The 19,978-nt window shown below is 37.7% G+C and overlaps 1 protein-coding gene across 17 annotated transcripts in view; it reads left to right on the forward strand.

The window, feature by feature from the left end:
* ARPP21 (cAMP regulated phosphoprotein 21) overlaps positions 1 to 19,978 on the forward strand; it is a 188,458-nt gene that overhangs the window by 83,454 nt on the left and 85,026 nt on the right. For 6 of the 17 annotated variants that reach the window (XM_019508962.1, XM_019508970.1, XM_019508974.1 and 3 more), the window contains exons 11-14: positions 1,726 to 1,827; positions 9,075 to 9,112; positions 11,017 to 11,076; positions 13,720 to 13,952. In XM_019508962.1, the coding sequence (XP_019364507.1) occupies positions 1,726 to 1,827; positions 9,075 to 9,112; positions 11,017 to 11,076; positions 13,720 to 13,952 (433 nt within the window). The remainder of the gene's footprint in view (positions 1 to 1,725; positions 1,828 to 9,074; positions 9,113 to 11,016; positions 11,077 to 13,719; positions 13,953 to 19,978) is intronic. The other 11 variants (XM_019508966.1, XM_019508975.1, XM_019508977.1 and 8 more) reach the window with 7 other exon arrangements.

Consider the following 19,978-nt stretch of genomic DNA (forward strand, 5'->3'; position numbering starts at 1 on the left):
GGCTGACTGATGTTATTGTTGTTCTTTTGTTGTTGCTTCCCCTTCCTTTATCTTGTTGCCATACCTCTCCCTCTGCCCCCTCTTTGGCATACAGTGGACCGCCTCAAGCCCTACTGTGGTTGCTTTAGCAGTGGCAGTGTGTGGGTTTGCATGGGTGGTTTGCTTGGCGCAGGACTTGCTGCATGTTGGAAGGGGGTTGGAATGTCAAAGGCTCCAAGCCGTTGGAAGGCTTTGTCAGTCGCATTTCTAAATGTCTATGTAACTATGGCAGTTGTTCCACTCCCTACAGCTTTGTCCTTCAATTGTACACATACAGAGTTGGATATCAGTATGGACCGATGATAAACTGATGTAGCCATAAAGGAGAAAAAAGCCCCAAACAAACATGTTATGGTGAGGCCAGGTTGATTTTTAAACCATCCTAAAATAAGTTTTGACCAAAAACAAATCGGTTTCATCTTTAAGTTCCCTCCCTTCTCTTGCCCCTACCATGTTTTATTGTCGGTGTAACGTATGTGCTTGTTATGCATGTACTGTGGCAGAACTTCCCTTCTGTGTGTTGCTTGTCACATAACACTACATTATCCCAAACAAGTTGGATACATGATGTATAGGAAATGTCAGGCAGCTGTGTGTGTTCTTCATTCTACTGTTACCAAGTGTTTTTAAAAACCTGTTACCAGCAAGCGTTGTGCTCATAAGATCATCTAAATCCAATGTTAAACATATACCTGAAATACATTTAGTCATTAAAAAAAAAATATATATCAAAATGGGTTTTGACACTGGAACTGTTTTTATGAAAAAGTTCCTCCAGGTAAGACAGCATGTGCTTTCTCATTCCAGGTTATCGTTATGGCGGTAGCTTCCAGTGAGTCACTCAGAGCCACTGAGTGCCTCTGCTTCATGGTTTTAATAAGGGACTATTTTTCTTGTTTCTTTTTCCTTCAACTGTATGTGGCAGCTTTCCCAGCTATGCTGCACCTCAATTGGCCTTGGAAAAAAAAGGTTTAGTGAGTAATAGATGTGGGAATGGATGAAAGGCAAGCAGCGTGATCTTATTCACAAAACACAGTGAGGGAGAAGGTGTAGCATTGTAGTTAAAAGCTAATTGTAAACAAGGTGTTTCATGCTGAGTGTCTTTTTTCCCCCCATATGTTCATGTACTGTTCATGTACTGTTGTTTTCCAAGCTATAGATCATTTAAAAGCTTAAAATAGCTACTTTTCCCATTAAGTTATGTTAAGGGCTAGGCTTTGTACTGAAAGGATTAACTCTTGTGCAAAATATTCTGGAAAGTGGAATTTATTGTTGTACTCATCATGAATATAAACTTACAGGTTTCTTAGTGTTCAGTCATCAGTTCCTACCACTCAGTTTCCCAGTTCCCTTCCTTGTAGCTAGGTATTTTGTGCCATTCGCCCTATGCAGAATCTGTAGGGGAGATGAGAAATCAACCTGCAAAAGCTGTTGGGCGTGGGATGGAGGAGGCTTTGACTCAGGATTGTGGATTTGCAAAGGTCATGCACAAAGCCTCATTTCAGTTAGTTGGCCTAGGAGGGCACTTAGGGTATACCCCACATAGCCTGGTTGATTTGCACACCACCTCAGGAATGAAAGCTCATTAATTTAAGTGACCATTTAATATCCTCAGCTGACAGTTACTTAACTGCAGTTTTTAACAGATCAACTTATATAACCCTCCTGGTTTTTTTTTCTGCTCAGCAAAACAGAATTCATCCATTTAGAGATGACAGACGAAGTAAATCAATTGAAGAGAGAGAAGAGGAGTATCAGAGAGTGAGGGAGAGAATATTTGCACAAGATGTGAGTAGTTGTTTTAATTGCCTCTTTAGTGCTGTATTTTTCTCAGTAGTCAGACAGTATCCTCCACCTATGGCCCTAACACTGCAGCAGGATTGCACTGTGCAGCTAGAGATGGTAGGGAAAGATGATTGAAGCAAAGGGTGTAAAATGAGTCCAAGAGGTACCTAGGTTGGCTTCTGGCAAAGATGACTGATAGCTCCAGAGGAGGAAGGTGGAAGGAAGATTAGGGCAGCCATGTTGGTCTGGAAGTCCTTATTCCATTTCTGTAAATGTCTGTGTTTTGTGTGGTCTGATGTATTTGGTATTATAACCCTTGCTTGCAAAAGAGCAGTGATTTAAATGGACACTTTCAACTAATTCAAACCTTCAGTTCACTTAGATCTGTCAAGCAACTTCTCTTGAGTCTGTCTAATTCCTCCCTACACACCCTCCCCCCAGTTCTGGAAGGAAGACTATAAAACTAAACAAAAGTCACTGATTATTCATGACATTTTGCTGAAATGATCAACAAATTAATAAAGGAAATGCGGGTTAAATAAGGAATCTTATTTCTGCTGTCAGAAGTAATGACATCACTGACAATAGGAGTAAAACAAAAAAAAAGGACAAAGATTGTTAAATAGAATAGTGCAAAACTGCTAGGTAAACCTATTTAAATGTCAAACCTTTATGGGTTCAACCTCATTCTCCCTAAAAATGGTAGACAAAAATTAATTGGATCTCAACTGTAGCCAGTTGCCTTGCCTTCTGAATTCACTATCTCATCCCTTCATTTCCGGTGTCATGTACCACACCATATATTCCATTGGGTAGATGGATAAGCTCCATATGTGGATCAACTCTACACAGGGTGTTGTATGGATAGAATGTTATAAGAGCTGTCACTATTTCATGTTGCACTTCAGAGAAAATTTTGTCAGATCAGGGAGGACAGGATCATGTCCTGAACTAGCAGTATGAACTATACTCCTAAGCAAATAAGGAAAAAAATATGGTATTACATTTGACAGTGTCCTTTTAAATAAAAGCTCTTCACATGCCACAGAAATCAGAGAGTTACTTTTAGATTGTGTCTATTTTCAAGCTCAGCCCTTTCTTCTAATTGTTTTTTCTCTAAGCAGACCATGCAAGGTGTGTATTGTTTCACTTGTGATTTCATTTATCTTAAGTAACTTTGCTTGTTAGTATGTAGATCACTGTGTGTAAATTGCATTTTGGGGGGGGGGGGAGTAGGGAAGAATGCACAGACATTTAGCTCAGTTTTCTCTGTTCCTGTGACAGATAAAATCTGTTAGCTGGTCCTTCATTTCACATTAGCCCTTCATTATGGCAGCCTGACATAAATGTAGTGGATATATATATATCTATATATAGATATATATCAGAGCTCTTGATTGGTCCACGAGCTGCCAGAGCCTTTTCTTACACTGCTACATCCTTGGTTGTCTGTTGTGTGGGAGGTTCTGTTTCTGACTTCATACAAAGGAGCACATTTTCAAAAAGGAAAATCATAGGGGTTTGAGGACAGATTAAACAAGGCAACATGGTAAAACATGCAAAAAAGCTGTTGCCAAAACAATACAGCTTGTACATCACATGAACAGCTAGAAGAAAAAAAAAAAAAAAATGGTCCAAAGTTATCCTGAAAAGTGTGGTGATATTCTGAGTTACTAAGCATTTGGCTGCTGTATTTGTTATATATTTAGATACTTTTACCTCAGTTTTAAAGAGAAAAGCAAGTGGTGAGTATTTTAATTGACATTATTAGAAGGCTGATGTGATCCATTAGGTTAGCATGGTAAGAGTAGCAAGGCCTGTTTTATTCTGAGTAAAAATGTGATGCATGGTAGGAGTTGTTTAAATGGATTGGGAGTGAACCTTTTTAAAAGATTAGCAATGCAGATATCTCTCCCTCTCTCTCTCATATCCCTCATTTGATTTCTCTCTCTGCTATTGCAGGTATTAGTAGGCCATCAGTAAATCATGCTACTGTGTTTCAGCAAACTACACTGATAATGTGAATAATAATAGCACAAAACAATTCTTAGTTGATTTGCAGAGTGGAGCATGCCTCACAGAAGAGAGTCTCTCTGGCATGGTATAAATGTTTATATGAGGTGGTGGGCAATGTAATGCAATTTTGATTTTTTATTTTAGGAATTACCACATTTGAATGCCTACCATATAACCACTTACAGCATGTAGCACTCTTATTTTTAAAAGCCCTCTACAAATGTAAACTTTTCAGTTTTCACAACCCATCTGTGAGGTAGGTACATGTGCTTTATCATACCACAGATTGCAGATATAGAAAGTGGGGCACAGAAAGGCTAAATAACACATCTGTCATTCATTTTTATTATGTCTGTTTCTTTCTCACAGTGTAGCTTACATTTGTGTCAGTACCTGGATTATGAACCTTAGAAAATATGTTAGAAAAAAATCACCTCTATAATCTACAAGAAGGCTTGCCTTCTCATATCTAAGAGATGTCTAATGTCCGGCCCAAAGGCTGAACGTGATGTCCTGAAATGGTTGCTATAATATCACACTAGATATTTGTGTCTGTTTAGAGAAAGTTTCACCACAAGAGCAACTGTTTTAAACAGCTCAGGAAGGAAAATCAATTTAATTACCCAAGGATAAATTTTCACATGGGTTTCAAATGCATTATTTGCTGTTGAAATATCTAGAATGAGTAGGGCCCCATTGTATAGGCTGGACCAAAAATCTGCATGCAGTGTCCACTTTTTGTACCACTCAAATGTACCTGACCAAAAAGCATTAGTAGCTTCATTTTAAATTTGAAGTGGAGGCTTCTAAACGATTTAATTATGAAAATGAATTTCACATCCTTAGAATATTTTTTGTAATATTTATTCTGATATTAATGACACCTTATTTTTTGCTTTTCTGTGCATTTTCAGTTAACTGCTCTTTTTTTATATTGTCCATGCCCAAGTGCATCATCAGTTTTAGGGAAAGCTGGAGGTACAGGCAACCTACTTGTAGACTTTGACAATTGCCAGATAAGGATGCTTAGAAAGCAGTTTAAGATTGTGAAAGAAGCACATTTATATAAATGTTTCTTACAAAATAATCAGCAAGGAAATAGTTAATGCTGACATTTTTAATTACCGTTATTAGTTCTTGGAGTCAACAACTCCTTGAGATAACTCACACTCTTACAAACCTTTCATGCTGTCAACTGTAAAACAACACTGCATGACTTCACATCTTCAAGGTTATTTTCAGACCATGAGGACTAAGTATTTCTAAATGAAAATGTAGATCCAAGAGCACAATTCTACAGCAATGAGTGGCTTCTGCAGTAAATTCACTGAAGCAGAAGTGCACAATACATGAGGCTGTGAATCCAAATTATAGCTTAATTGCTTTTAGCATGTTGAATTTAATTGGCCAGGTTGTTAAAATCTAAAATTCATCTGTTGTGTTTTGCCTGTACATTAATGCTGTTTACAGTGAAAAACGCAAATTGTAGAGAATTGAGAATCCTAATTTTATGGGTAAATGATGCATATTTGACTTTTAAGCATGCAAAATATTGATTGTGAAAAAAGAGCAGTCCAATTACTTAAGGGAAGTTTCATTCTTTGAGGTTAATGTAATGCATAACCTCATGAGATAGAGTCAAAGAAGAATCATTAGTTATTCATAAATGTATTCTCTCTTCATTATTGTATATTCATTTGAAAAATGTAAATGTTTTTCTTTACTTATGCTGATGTTAGTAATACATAAATGCACTAATGCTACTTGAAAATCTCTAAAAAAAATGTGCTAGGTTACAAAGGAATTTAGCCTTTTTAAAAAAAAAATTCTATATAATTTTTGGATATTTGGGGAAAATGATAGATTAATTATGAGCCTTGTCCGCAGTCAGTATACCATTTCCGTTTCAGGAAACACTAAGGATCTGTCCCTGTCTTGTAGCAATGGGATTTAGTCTTGCTCTCTGATTTAAAACAGTCATAAAAAAGAGGTTCTGGGAAGGTGGTGCCAGATTCTGTTATCCTCCTGGGTTATCCTCCTTCCTAGTCCAGACTAGGAAAAATGTGAGGGGTTTTTTATTTGTTTTTTTTTTTTTTACCAATTGTTAGCTAACATATGATAAAATCCCAGTTTAAGCAATCTGTCTATGTCTTTTGCATTTTCTGGCTGGTTGAAGTATGTGGTATTGGGGAGCCTTGTCTTTTACCTGCTAGCCACTGGATAATATTAGTACTTACCCTGTGTTAGCTAACACATGGTAAAACATCTTATTTATTTATTGTTTTTAGTGAAGACAATACTGACAAGTGCACAGGCAGCAGTGGTGCTTATGTCCCAGTGGAAAAAAATACTGTTGAACTGCTGAAAAGGCACTTGTAAATTGGTTGTAGAAGGAAGGAAAACTGACCATATGTAGAACCTCAACGGAAGAGCTATGTGCTTAGGACCTGCAGCATAGCTCAGCTAGGAAGCAAATTCATAAATAATTCGGTATATATTTTTTTCCTTTTCTAAATTTGTTTTGCATTCCCTTAGATCTGCAGCTGAGGGCCAAGTGATTTAAAAGTAGTCTTGACAACAGCTGTGTTTTAAGCTGTCCCAGTACTTCAAATTGTGAAGCACTGATATTACAAGATAGGAAAGTGAATCTTGACCTTGGAGTAGCTAACTTACTACCCAAAGCTTCTTTTGCCATCTTATTTTTAATAATGATAATATAATGAAAATGTATCTGCCTTCTGTACCATGAAGTACAGATGTCTTCTGTACTTCAGTCTTGAAAAATGGATATTCCAGGCATTGAATGGCCTTGTGCCAGCTTCTGCAGCATGGAAGATGAACTGAGTTGTTTTTGAATCTGTCCATAAGGCTGCAATGCAGATTAAACTGATACCCTTCAAGATACTGAAGAGGTAACAGACATCTCTCAGTGTCTAATAACATGTGAATCCTTGGTGCTTATTTCTCCTCATGCCTGCCTTGGAAACAAAAAGCAGTTTTCAAAATCGGTGGTTTGTTTCAAACACGGCCTCAGTTGGCATGCTCAGCTTTGCTCATGATCTCACCTGGGTGCACAAATGATCTGATCAGTAGGACAAAACCTACAGAGACAGTCATACACAGAACCTGGCCAGATTTTGGCCTTGTTGCACATGTCTACACTTCAGTGTGAGGACTGATTGCCTCACAGGGAGAAATACCTGCCCTACCTTGGATCTAGTTAGCCTATCTTATAATAGAAATGAAGATGCAGCAGGCTGGGCATCAGTGAAAGTTGCCCCTGGATATTTGCAAAGGCTCCCAGTCTATACGAAATTCCTTGCTTCTGCATTCACTGTTATTGTTACCCAGGTAGCTAGAATAAAGCTGGCACAGGTACATTAGCCCAGTCATTCCTCTTGATTGCAAAGTAGACATGGCTTTGAAAACTTTGACCCAGCCTGCCTGTCAAGGCAGAAAACTGTTTTGTTCAGCATTTGAATAAGAGACCTCTTGCTTTTATCTTCATTAGCAAGAAAATAAAATATACTTTCTGGCAAACTTTGACAGATTTACTAATTAAAATTAGGGAATGAACTGCTTAGAATGGGAGAAGATGGAGTGCAGTAATTTATATCAAGAAACACAGCAATCATTAATGAAAAGGTTTGCGATTCTGCTCAACAGTCAGCCTGCCCTGAAAACCTGGCCCTTCTCTTTTTAGTGAGAACTTTTGTCATTGATTCAGTGGGGCCAGGATGTCACTTATGTATTTTGAGGTTTTCTCTTAAGGAGAAAAGAGCTTTCCACCAATCTCCTCCCTGCCTTCAGTCATCCTGCCATCCTAAATCGGATCCTGTATGAGAAACTCACACCACTGAAGCTGCACAGTTGGTAAGAATTTTATAGGATCATAGGAAAGTAGGGCTGGAAAGGACTTCATGAGGTCTAATCTAGCCCAGTAGCTCAAGGCAAGATCATCTGCAACTAAGCCATTCTAGTCAAGTGCCTGCTAATCTGCTCTTCAAAATGATACATTTGCTACTGACTTGCACACACCCAATATACTCAGACAACTACTCTAACCTGAAGAATGATAGCTTCTACATGAAGAATTATTACACAATGTGGGCTAAATTCTTTGCTGGTAGGAATGGGTACAATACCATTGACTTCAATGGAGCTACACCAGTTTATACCAGTGGAGAATTTTGGCCTTATATATTTTAAACATTAGGAATGAAAACAAATGTATTGTATTGTTTTTAGCTAGTGCTCTTTCAGGTCCTCACTTCATCCTGTTGAATACAGGTACATCCTAACCAAATGCATTTCCTGTAGCATTAGAATTTGATGTGCTTGATGGTGGCCTTCAGTTATTCTGTGAACCAAGTCCCCATTGTTATATAAGTAATGGGCCTGATTTCCACCCCCTCTCTTTCTTTTGTTTAAATTCAGTAAAATTACTGTCTTTTCTTCAGTACTTCATGGAGATACGTTCCAATGACAACTGCTATGTGCTTTGTGTAGTGAACATGAAATAGGAAATGAAAAAAAATCAAAAGCAGAGAGAATTATTTGTGGGAAATTTGAGCACAGCTTCATTTCTCCACGTAAAAAAATTAAGAAATGTTAAAAAAATGAGTATAGTTGTTAATAGAATTTATTTCTTCTTACCCTCTCACCTTCTTTGTAGGCTAAATTTTCCAACAGAAAACATTTTAAAATGTTTTTAAAAAATATTTCTCAGCATGGGTACTTTTGTTTCTTCTCTGTTTGTGAAATGAAATCATGTAATATTTTCTAAGTATTATAACATCTCCACTCCTTTTAGAATTTTACCAGTTTTGCATGCTTTCCTCCCGTTTGTTCTTCCCCTGCAGCTATGTGTTATGGTGCCGCCTTGTTTTAGCTGGTAAGGCAAACTAGTAAAACCTTCCGCTACATATAAATGATGCCTTCCTCGAAAATGTCAGTAGTTTATATATAACTGATCTCTTCTGAGCCTAAGACTAAGTCTGAGTTTGTTTCAAAACGTAGACGCCTCACTGGCAATACATTGTAATGCATGGAATTATTTTACTGGTGTGACCTTATTCTTGACTTTTTTCCTCTTGTCTTCTACAAATGCAAATGATGCATGAATTAAAATCCCTTTGAGCCTGAACAGGGGATATAAATCTAAAATCAAGCAAAAAACTGGAACAATAGAACATATTTAGAGCGTCTGATACAATGCCTTTTTTATTTTTCAGTCAGTTTGCTCCCAGGAAAACCTTTTTGTGGAAAACAGGTAAAAAAAAAATCTTTTAAACAACTTAGCTGTTACTCATCTGCATCATTTTTCATATTCATAGTTTATTTTACCCTTGTAAAAAGCCTCTCATGTTAATTTTTGATCCAGCTTTTTTGAGGATCTTTTCTTTAAGGAAATTTGCACCATGATGAGCACAGTGTGAGGACTTAGAGGATCTTGAAGCATACAGTAATATACAAAAGCATATAAGGTGTTTGTGTCATTATCCAGAATTGAATGTTTGTAGATTAAACTACTGATTGCTAACAGACTGATACATCAACATTTTAATGTTTTATCAAAGATAGATCTCTTTGGTGTGCTGTGAGGATGTAATTAATTAAATTTCCTAAAGCACTTTGAAGTTATTGGATGAAAAATATTTTTAGAAGTGTGGAATGTTTCTGTTTTTGCTTTGGACCTGATTTACAGGGGTACTGAACACCCACATTGATTTCACATGTACTTGTGGGTGCTCAGCATTTCTGAAAATCAGGCCCATTATCATTGCTATATTATAATAATTACCAAATGATAATTGTTGCTATTATTATCTGAGCTGATTCCCTTTTTGCAACACTGTATGATGGTTTCCTACAGACATGTTTGCTGTTATGGATAGTAAAGTGAAATCACTTTCTATCTAATCAAAGATCTAGATCTGTAAATATCCAGAAGTGGAGTCAGGGAACCAACCGCTTATAAAATCATAGGGTTGGAAAGGACCATATCTTAAAGTATTACTACATCTATCCATCCTCATTTCTATCAAATACATTTTGTGTACATACTTTCCTACACTGCAATTCCCCACAATACGGGTAAAGCAAAAGACAGAACTTTCTTGGGGGAAAGTCTAAGACTGGGAAATGAACTCCCCCAGGAACTAAAACCCGTCATAAACTTCCCTACCTTCCCCTCCAGGTACAAGATGTATTTCTTTGACCTTGTTTTCCATGACATAAATACATAGGATCATAGGGAAGCAGGCCTGGAAGGAAACTCCATAGTCCTTCTCATCTAACTTCCTGGCTGAGGCAGGAACATCCCTATCCAAAACCACCCTATACAACATATACATCTATAAAAAGCTAACACAACAAGAATAAAGAAACCAACCAACAAACAAGACAAGACACTCTACTATACACACTTCTGCCCTGGAGGGGAGGGTGAAAGAACAAACGGCAAAGAACAATAGTTTTTGCACTGTTTAATGTACTGCTGGAAAACATGCAACAGTGATGAACCCAACATAAGAACCTATACAAACTAGACTGACCTTCATGCCTAAGTCTTCTCTTGTGTACATGCATTAAATTGTACACACATGTGTAGATGAATTTGGGAAACTCTGATACATGCATGTGCATTCATATTTTTCAAGTACATACAGCAGGGTTTTAAAGTATGGGGATGCATACTGAAGTGGAAGACAGGGAGAGGCCTGCCTGCTTGGAAAGCTGGCTCTTAGTATTAACTGAGTTTCTACAAAATCATGACAATAATATTTTGCTGACATGGGGTTTCATGTTCTTATTGAGTAATATTTGGCTTCATCTTATTTTGGAAATAAAATACTGATTTTTTTTTTTCTGTTTCTGAGAGGTAAAGTGCTTATTAACAGGAGGTGTTAAATGAGATTAAGGTCTCATTGAGAGGTATTTTCTGCTACAAATCAGCATTACAGAAAGACAGTCTTGGGCCAAAATCATCCCTGGTGTAGGTCCACTGAAGTCATGGTAAGGGTGAATTTAGGCCCTTTTCTTTCAATCTGGGTATAGGAAAATAGAAGTTGTTTATAATAAGCAATGTGAGACTTAATGGAGAAGACAAGAAGTTAAATATATCATTAAAAACTCCTGGTTTTGTTTCCATAATCTTTTTTTTTTCATTTTCAGTAGGCTCTTGGAAGACAATAGTATATGCAGTGACACCCATAAGAAAAGACAGCTATTTAGGTTTGTATGGCTTATTTTATTTAATATGTGTTTACAAGTAACTTTCACTTTAAGTTTATCTATGCCTTCATCTGTGCTAGATGAAGATTGGCATTTTAATGGGTGTAGGCTTGTGGGTGTAGAGACATGTACATGGAGGGGATTGAGGGTTCCTGTGATTAGGGCACAAGACTTGTAGTCAGGAAACCTAGTCCTCATTTCATCCAGAGTGCCTGCCAAAACTTGATCCAAAAGCCACAGCCATTTTGAGTGCTGCAATGCTGAGAGTGTGCTGAGTCCAGCCTGCTTTTGTACAGAGTGCTCATATACCATGAGGTAGTGCCCAAAGTCAAACAGTTTTCTGTGGTTATTTTACTGGCAGATGAAATAAAAAGAGCACAGCATAAAGCGTTTTCCCAAAAGTTGTATTATTCATAAAGCTTTCTCCTTGGTGACCTTTTTAGTCCTGATCCTAGTCCCTGTGCCCAGAAAACCGCTCCATCACATTGAGGAGTCATCAGGTTAACAGGCTTCACATCCCACAGTGACCCAGATTTTCAGAGACCCTAGATCAATAGAAGAACCTACGAGCTTGCTACAGAATTTAATTTGAGACGCTTAGGAGGAGTCTGATTTTCAGAGGTCATGAGTACCTACAGCTCCAGTTTTATTCAGTTAGAAGTGTCCGTACTGAACATTATAAAAAGTAAGACGCTACGGCTTGTCACAGGCAGAGGACAAGAAAGTACAAAGCACTTTTAAAAGCATAACTGATACCCTACAAAACATAACTATATGTTAATGTGTATATGTGTGCGTGCGTGTGTGTGTGAGAGAGAGAGAGAAAGAGAGAGATCTACCCAAAAATAATATATAATATACAGATTGGCAGTTGGAGGGTTGAGGGTGTAGGGTTTGAGGAGCCTGTGCAGCCGTAGCAATAAGCAACCTTACTATAGCACTTTGCTACAGTGACGTAGCTGCTAAAAATAACTGTGCGCCACCAGGATGGCACAGTATCTTCCTAAAACAAGTACTAAATGATGGGACAGTAACAAAATGTAGACCTGCCTCATGTGTATTCCACATAGCAGGTCCCAAAGAAAAAGTAAGCTAGGGATACAAACGAGAGGAGACATCACACTCAAATTCCCACAGGGCGGGTCACAGTGGCTGTCTAGAGTTTTTGGGTTGTGGGTGGGAGGATGACGGGATATCTAAAACCTTTGATTCCTCAGAGGCTTGTGACAAATAACATCAGTCTCTGAAACAATTTTGGATAATCAGAATACTCTATTTTTCTTTCTCCGAGCCAATAAAACCATAAAATGAAGAGAGAGATTGATCTTTACAGCAGAGTAATATAAAAGAACCTGTAAATAATGCCCAACATATTCTTTTTTCTTTCTAGTTAAATTGTAAAGACTACTTTCCTTTTAAGCTTTTTCTCTTTTTTACTTTATTGCATCTATGCTCTTTTTTCTATGCATTCCCACTGTTTGGGTCTCCCAAGGTTAACAGGTAAATACTACTGGTAACATCCATGTAAGACTGATCACAGCCGAGGGATGTGCCAAGCTGATGTCTGGATCTTTGATATTCAGCTTCTTCACCTCCACAGTGACACAACCTGCATGTTCTCTAAATGAAAAGCAGAAGCTGATTTCACCATCCTGTGCTTTTCATTTATGGAAAATGCTGTGAAATGGCAAATGCTACATTAAAAAATAAAAATCTGGCCTGAAACCTTCAAAAATGCAAGTGTTGGCAGCTTTGCTTTGAAAAACATGATTTTTACACAGCTTTACAGGCATTTTTGTTTTTCATTTGGCAGCAGTTTGTAAGCTATTCATAATAAGCCAATTTCTGCTCTCCGACTTCTGCTTGCAGCTCTTAGTGCACTTAATGCTATAACCTGCAAAGTGCTGGGTGCTTCGCAGCTAGTTAGGAATAGGAAATCCTTACACCAAGATACTTACAATTTAAGGCTGAACAGTTAGGGAACAATTTACAATGATTCACCATAGGCAACACAAGGCAAACATGTCTTTAAGAGGATCAGAAATGCAGACAAGGTTGCAGTAATGCTGGGAAGTTTTATCTAGAGTAGGCTGTATAGAGGAAGGCCTATTGGTGATTGTGAGGAGTGGACAAAGGGATGGGCAAGAGTGGGAGGAACATTAGCGGAGTAGGAACAATATGGAACAAACAACAAAGGAGGATAACAAGTGAAAGGTGGAGTTTATATAGGGCTCTGACATTAGAGACAGAAAGTTTAAATTGGATGACATAATAGAGATTAAACCCAGGAAGGGGCTTGTAGAGGGATACGACACATTCAAATCAAACCAAGTGGGTATTAGCTTTACATTAATATGGACATATACATAACTGCTGAAGTGCTGTTAGTTCTCTTTTGCATACATATGTTAAGTATTCTGTGGCAAATGCTAGATCCATCAAAAGTGTTGTATTGTATTTGCACACTGACTACATATAATTATAGAGCCACTTTCGTTCTTGCTTAGACTCATGCAAATTCAGAATAACTCCATTCACTTCAGTCAGTTTACACCAGTGTTACCCAGCTTTGCCCAAGAGCAGATTTTAGCCAGACATTTTTTTTTGTTTGTATATATCTTTGTTTGTTTGATGGTTCTCTAGGGGTAACAGAGATAGCATGGGGAAGGCATCTGGCAGTCGGCAAAGCAGCACAGAGAATGAATTGAAATGGACAGACCACCAGAGGCCATGGAGCAGCACAGACTCAGACAGCTCAAATCGCAATTTGAAGCCAGCCATAACAAAGACAGCAAGTTTTGGTGGTATAACTGTTCTGACAAGAGGAGATAGTTCATCAAGTAACAGGAGTACCGGCAAACTGTCTAAAACAGGTAGCTAGTACTGTATTGGATTCGGAGTACTTTCTTTCAGCTATAAGAAGTGTGTGATTGTTTCTTTGCAGCCACAGTGTATCGTGAACTACAAGTCTGTTATGTATTTACTGTTCATGCTTTATTTACATACCTGTCTATATAATTCTGTAACTGTGTCTAGATCAGTGACTCTCAACCACAGTGCCACAGCACTATTAATATGTTAGGCATGCAAACACCTAAGTTAGGTACAGACATTCAAAAACCCAAGGCAAAATTGATCTAAGTTCCATGGTTTTCTGTAAGCGAAGTAGTTTAGATTGGTAGTGAACAAAACACACGTTCACCATTTGGTTGTGGGGAGGGGAGAACAGGGCACAAAACTTAGACTTAGTTCTGCCATTTTTAAACCAGTCTAGGTGTGCCAAACTTCAGTTCTGTTGCAGTTATAGACTGGTTTCTGATTACATGTACCCTACTGGGGCCGTGTAATCACGGCCTTACATGTGATTCACAAGATAAACCCGCAGATTTCAAACAGGAATTCAGGATGTCAAAAACATTTTGACGTGCTGTGATCTTTCTGAGTTCTTTTCAGCAGCAAATTTTCTCTGCTACTTTTCTATAGTCAAAAAAAATAAGTGAAAGCTGGGGGCTGGCATTTTCCAAGGGGTGCCAAGAGTCTAAAAAAGTTGATAACTGCATGATGCATTCTGCCCCGCAAGGGCTTAGATATCTATGCAAAGTAAATTAATTTCACTGTTTTTCACGGCACAACCAGTTCAGCTTGTGTGCCATATGACATTACGATGGACTAAAAAATGATAGTTCCATCAGGTAATGAATACTGCCTTTTTCAGTCTTTTTTTCTTTATTGCACAAAAATAGAGCACAGTAAAAGTTGGTCCAGTCTAAAATATGAACACCATATTTTTCTCCAGTCTTCAGATTTTTGAGGCCATTTGCCTTCTCAGCCCCTGTAGATAGTTTCCAGCCAGGCTACCTGATTGAAATTGAGGTACCACAGGACAACATAATGTAAAGTAATACAATTCTGACTTCTGAAGGGGACTGAAGTCTCTTAGTTCCTACATATTAGTTCTAATAAAAAATCATGATTTTAAAAAGAAAAAGAAATCCCCTGTTGTTCGCATTATCGTTCCTGGATACATTAATATTAGGGGGAGTCACAGTATGGTTCTGAGTAATTCCCAACTATGCCATTAAGTTATTTTCTATTTTTACATAAATGTGTGTAATAAATGATCAGGGCCATCAGACAACTCCATCAGTTTGGATCATTACATAAATATAGTACAATCCCAGTAGTAATCAATATTTAGCACTTAGTGACTGTCAACTTCAAAGTGCATTGGAGACATTAGTCAATTTAAGACCAATTTATCAAGCCTTATGCTCCTGAGGTCATACTGGATTCTTTGCTTCCCTTTTTTCCTCCGACCCAAAAGCATGATGTAGATCTGTCCTTCATGTGAAGCAGTCTGTATTCCAAGATCCTTGGATCTAAGTCCAGTGAGGGTTTTCTGTTACCTTGCCATACTTGCCAACTTTAAAAAAAAACACTAGTTTGAATCCTACTCTTTTAAAACTTGCTCTTCTCAAAGTTAGCCTGGAGCTCCTTGGGACCTGTGACAAAAGAACATACTGCATTTTATAAGTAAATCCCTCAGATTCCTTTTAAGTTTTACTTTCCTTGCCTAGGTAAAATTGCACTGATTAAGGACCAAGTAACTTCTATTATGGCCCTTTGTGGTTATATTTATTTACATAACAGATGTGCTTAAACTTATAAAAAAAATATAGCTAAAACTTACCCAAGCATCTTTTAAGATATACTTCTTATTTTCAACGGGTGCACACAATAAAATGAAGGCCATATTCTCAGCTGATGGAATGTGTCTAAGCTCCACTAATTCAAATGGATCTTTGTACAGTCCTACAATCTAACCCAATAATTTGATGAAGCACAGCAGCAGCTTGGTATAATTTGAAGTCTAGTTCTGAATTGATTGCAGTTCCCTGCTGGACTAAATAGAGAGAGACAAAGTGCTTGAACAAAGTCATGGGAATCCAGTTTGGAGTGTTCGGACACATGTTAATTGCAAAAGATTTAATAGTTTTAAATAGCCTTCATAGCACTGAAATCAAGCATATCAAATGATGCACTTACAAAATAATAATAAAAAAAAATCTCTGAAGAGCTCTAATAACTGTAAATGTATCTGCACTATATATTCACCAAATCCCAAATCACTTTCAAATGAAAGCTCTTCTAATACATTTAAAACGCTTCAGTAATATTAAAATACCATGTTCTTTGTAGAGTGATTAGATATTGTAAGTGCTTTAGAGCTTTTTAATTTTTTTATCTAAGTGTTCCAATTTGAAAGCTTGTCAAGGCACAGGAAAGGAGAAAGAAGCTAAATAAAAGAGGTGAAAAAAAAGAGCAAGACTGGATGTCAAAACAAACTCACATTTTCAAAACCAGGACATAAAGTGAAGCTGTCAGTCAGCCTGAGAAATTCAGGGGAAATAAGACTCATAAGAAGAAAAGAGTCTGATGTTATCACTAAAATGATGTGTTATGGTAATAACTCAGCCAAGATTGACCATTCTTTAAAAAAAAAGGGGGGGGGGGAACATGCCCTTGTATTTTGCTTTCTTCTCCCCAGAATACATTCTTTTTGTTCATGTGGCTGTTCCTCAATCCATACACTCCTTCCATACTGACTAGCAAATGTTTTCTGCATTATAGTAGATGCTGGTCAAACTTTTACACCTTAGGTGTAGTTTACACAGAAGTTTAAAAAATGCAACAAGTACCAAAGTTCAAGTTACCGCTGTTGTTCACTAAACATCCAAGTCTTTGATATGTGTTTTATGGAGGTCAGAGACAAATGTCACCATATTTTCATTTATGTACAGGAGACACAACACAGGTTGGGATCAGCAGTCAGTCACACAGTGCATAATGGATTAAATGAAAGTACCAGATCAAGATCAGTAGCTAGTAAACAAAATTCAAAGTAGCTGGTTGTCATCTAGACAGCATGCATTTATTCTCTATGAAATATCTTTACTAGGGAAAAAACAGATATTCATGGTGTCTGAGGCTCATAATGTTCTATGTATGTTCATAGATGCCTTGAAAAAGTATGTAAGGCTAGGGATAGGCATTCAAAAATGCCTGAGCCTGAATCGATTCAGTTGTTGCAGGTTAGTCTAACCTGGCTGGCTAAATCAGTTTTGTAACCAGGCAGGCATCCCAGAAGTGCAGGCATATGCCTCAGGTTATAAACTGGGATTGGGGGAGAGGTGCTAGAGCGGCCCTCCCTTCCTTCCATAGCATGGAGCTGAGTGGGGTGTGGCCTGGCTTTGATTAAGCCAGCAGGGAATTGATAACAGTGTTTATTACCCAATTAAGAAAACAACAGAGGGACACTACCAGCTGCTTGTTGATTCTGCCTGTTGATTCAGCACAGACCATAGCCAGCATGTGGTCTGTTAGCTAATACCAGACACCTCCTCAGCAAGGGGAAGGGGGAGTTCCTGCTTAGCAGGGAATGGTGAGGGGAGTCTCTGGAGCTGCAGCCAGGGAGCAGAGAGCCGAGCCCAGCCCAGCCCAGAGAGCATACTGGGATGCTGGGGGTGTCTGGTTTATCTTAAAGCAGCAAGGAGTCTGGGACAGATATTGCTTAAACTGGTTTGAGCCAAGTCAGTTAAGTCAGATACTATATTCAACCAGGTTTATCTCAAACTGGTTTCAGCCATTTTCAAACTGGTTTACGTGCAATGAACATTTGTTCTGTTACAGGTTTAAACCCATTTCTGATCACTTAAACCGGTTTCTGTGTAATGTCTGTCCCTATCCTAAGAGTTCAATAGTAGCAAATCTCTGTGTTTCTTCCCTATATCTCCAAACATTCTGTTTCCATCCTTCTATTGGGATGATGGTGATAATGATAATTAATACCATACAGAAGTCTTTATGAGTAAATCTAAAGAACTGTACATAGGATGTCAGTATCATTATTCCAGTTTTAGAAGGAAAGAAAATGAGGCACAGTGAAGTGACTAGTATATGGTTTCACAGCTGGATTCAAGCAGAACATAGAATGTGTTGTGCACCTTACTTGGCCTGCTTTATTGCAAGAAATTAAGAAATTATCAAAGAAGTGATGATTCCATGCCCTGGGAACAAAAAGAGCTGCTTTAAATTCATTGTACCATTCTATTTTTTTTTATTATATTTTTGCTTGTGGTGTTTGCTAAAAATATAAATATACCTATTTTAATTTAAAAGCACATTGATATCTCACAAATATGTTACCTGTTGCATGGATATCTTGAAGCATAATGGATATAGAGAGGTGCATTATTAAAGCAATAAATCAATATTTGGTCAGGGAGGGAGACTTAATAATTAAAAAAAATTACTCAGAGCACATTCCTGCAATTTATGACATCATCCACATCCCCAGTTACTTTAGACTTTTGTGCTGTAATAGATTTTTTTTTCCAGTTTGACTATTCATACGTATTTATGAGGAAAGATGGCTCTGCATATGAATGTATCTGTAAAGTATGTTCCTATTCAACCCTGATCTATCCTTATGAGGACAAACTGTTTTTCCTAGTTAACAGTATTATTTTCATTTACTATTTATAATATTTTTTATTAATTCAGGTAAGGAAACAAAGTGTGCATTCTGAACATATGTATTGTCAATTTGAAAATGTAAACAATATACTTTATTTCATCTTTAGTCTAGTTCTTTACAGTACAGTTTTTGTATTACAGCACTGCCTCATAAACCCCAATTCAGATTCTTTTTTCCCTCTCTCTACAAACAGTTGGCCATATTCTGACTGATGATACAAACCTATAGTAATCATTACATTCAGTTTAGTTATATGAAATGCATATAAATGTAATAGAAATTGAAATCTAATCCAGGGGGTTTGGCATTCCTTACTGGTCCTGAAGGGAAACTGTCATCTTAACTACAAGCCTTTAAAAACTCTAACCATTTTGTTAAAGGATCCTGTAAATTATCATTTTATGCCCTGGTTTTGGAACCAGATTTCTGCTTGTTTATGTTTTCTTCCAGTCAAGTTGATCGGGTAAATATTCCCAGTGGCAATCTTGGGAATGTAGGTGGAGGAGCAGTAAATTAAAAGCTACCTGATTCTACTCACAAGCTACCTACCAGCTTGTCACACAGAAACATCATTCTTGTTTCCAGACGTTCGAGTTGGAGAGGTATCACGTTCATAGGAACCCAGAGCTACAGTGGTGATAAAAGCTAGATAAAAAATGAGGAAAAAACAGATTAGAAAGTACAGGTTTTTAAAACTAGAAAATCAGTATTTTTGATTCTGTGAAAATGCATCCAAAATAAAAGTGATTAATGTGTTGCTCCTGTGAAATTTACCCCCTAGGACAAGCAGGGATTGGGTAATTAGATGGGCCAGTTGACTGGAGAGGGAGTCTTTGTCATTGGTTATAAGGATATCCTATGAAGAATGTAAGCAACAGGGAGGAAGAAAAATTGATTTCTTCCAAGAGAAGGAATGGGCCTAGGAGCACTGAGAGGGGATTAAGCAAAGGGCAAGTTAAGTTGAACATTAAGTATAGAAGAAAGTCCAGAAGGTCTGTGGCCTAAAAGAGATGGCAGAAATGCCACTGGGTTGATCACTTAAAACCAGGGGCATGAAAAACTTTGAGGGGATACTTTCCCCCAGAATATCTAGGTTTTTTCCAATTTCTTTTTTCATCTCTTGCCCCTTTTTGAATTTCCATATAATTCTCAGGTACTTACAGGTTCTACTTAATTCTAGCATTGAAGAACACATCTAAACACATGTTAATAGGTAACTGATGGGAACATCAAGATTTTTATGTCTATTATGAAATGGATATGGCACTCTTAGAGCGGTTTAAAACAGGGGCTGACAAACTTTTTGCCACTGTAGGCTGCTACTTGCAAGCCAGCCCCCTATGCAAATGCCCTCCCCCCTGTCCC

This window comes from Gavialis gangeticus, unplaced genomic scaffold (genome assembly GCF_001723915.1).
Source record: "Gavialis gangeticus isolate Ggan-Ray unplaced genomic scaffold, GavGan_comp1, whole genome shotgun sequence".
Classification (NCBI taxonomy): domain Eukaryota; kingdom Metazoa; phylum Chordata; order Crocodylia; family Gavialidae; genus Gavialis; species Gavialis gangeticus.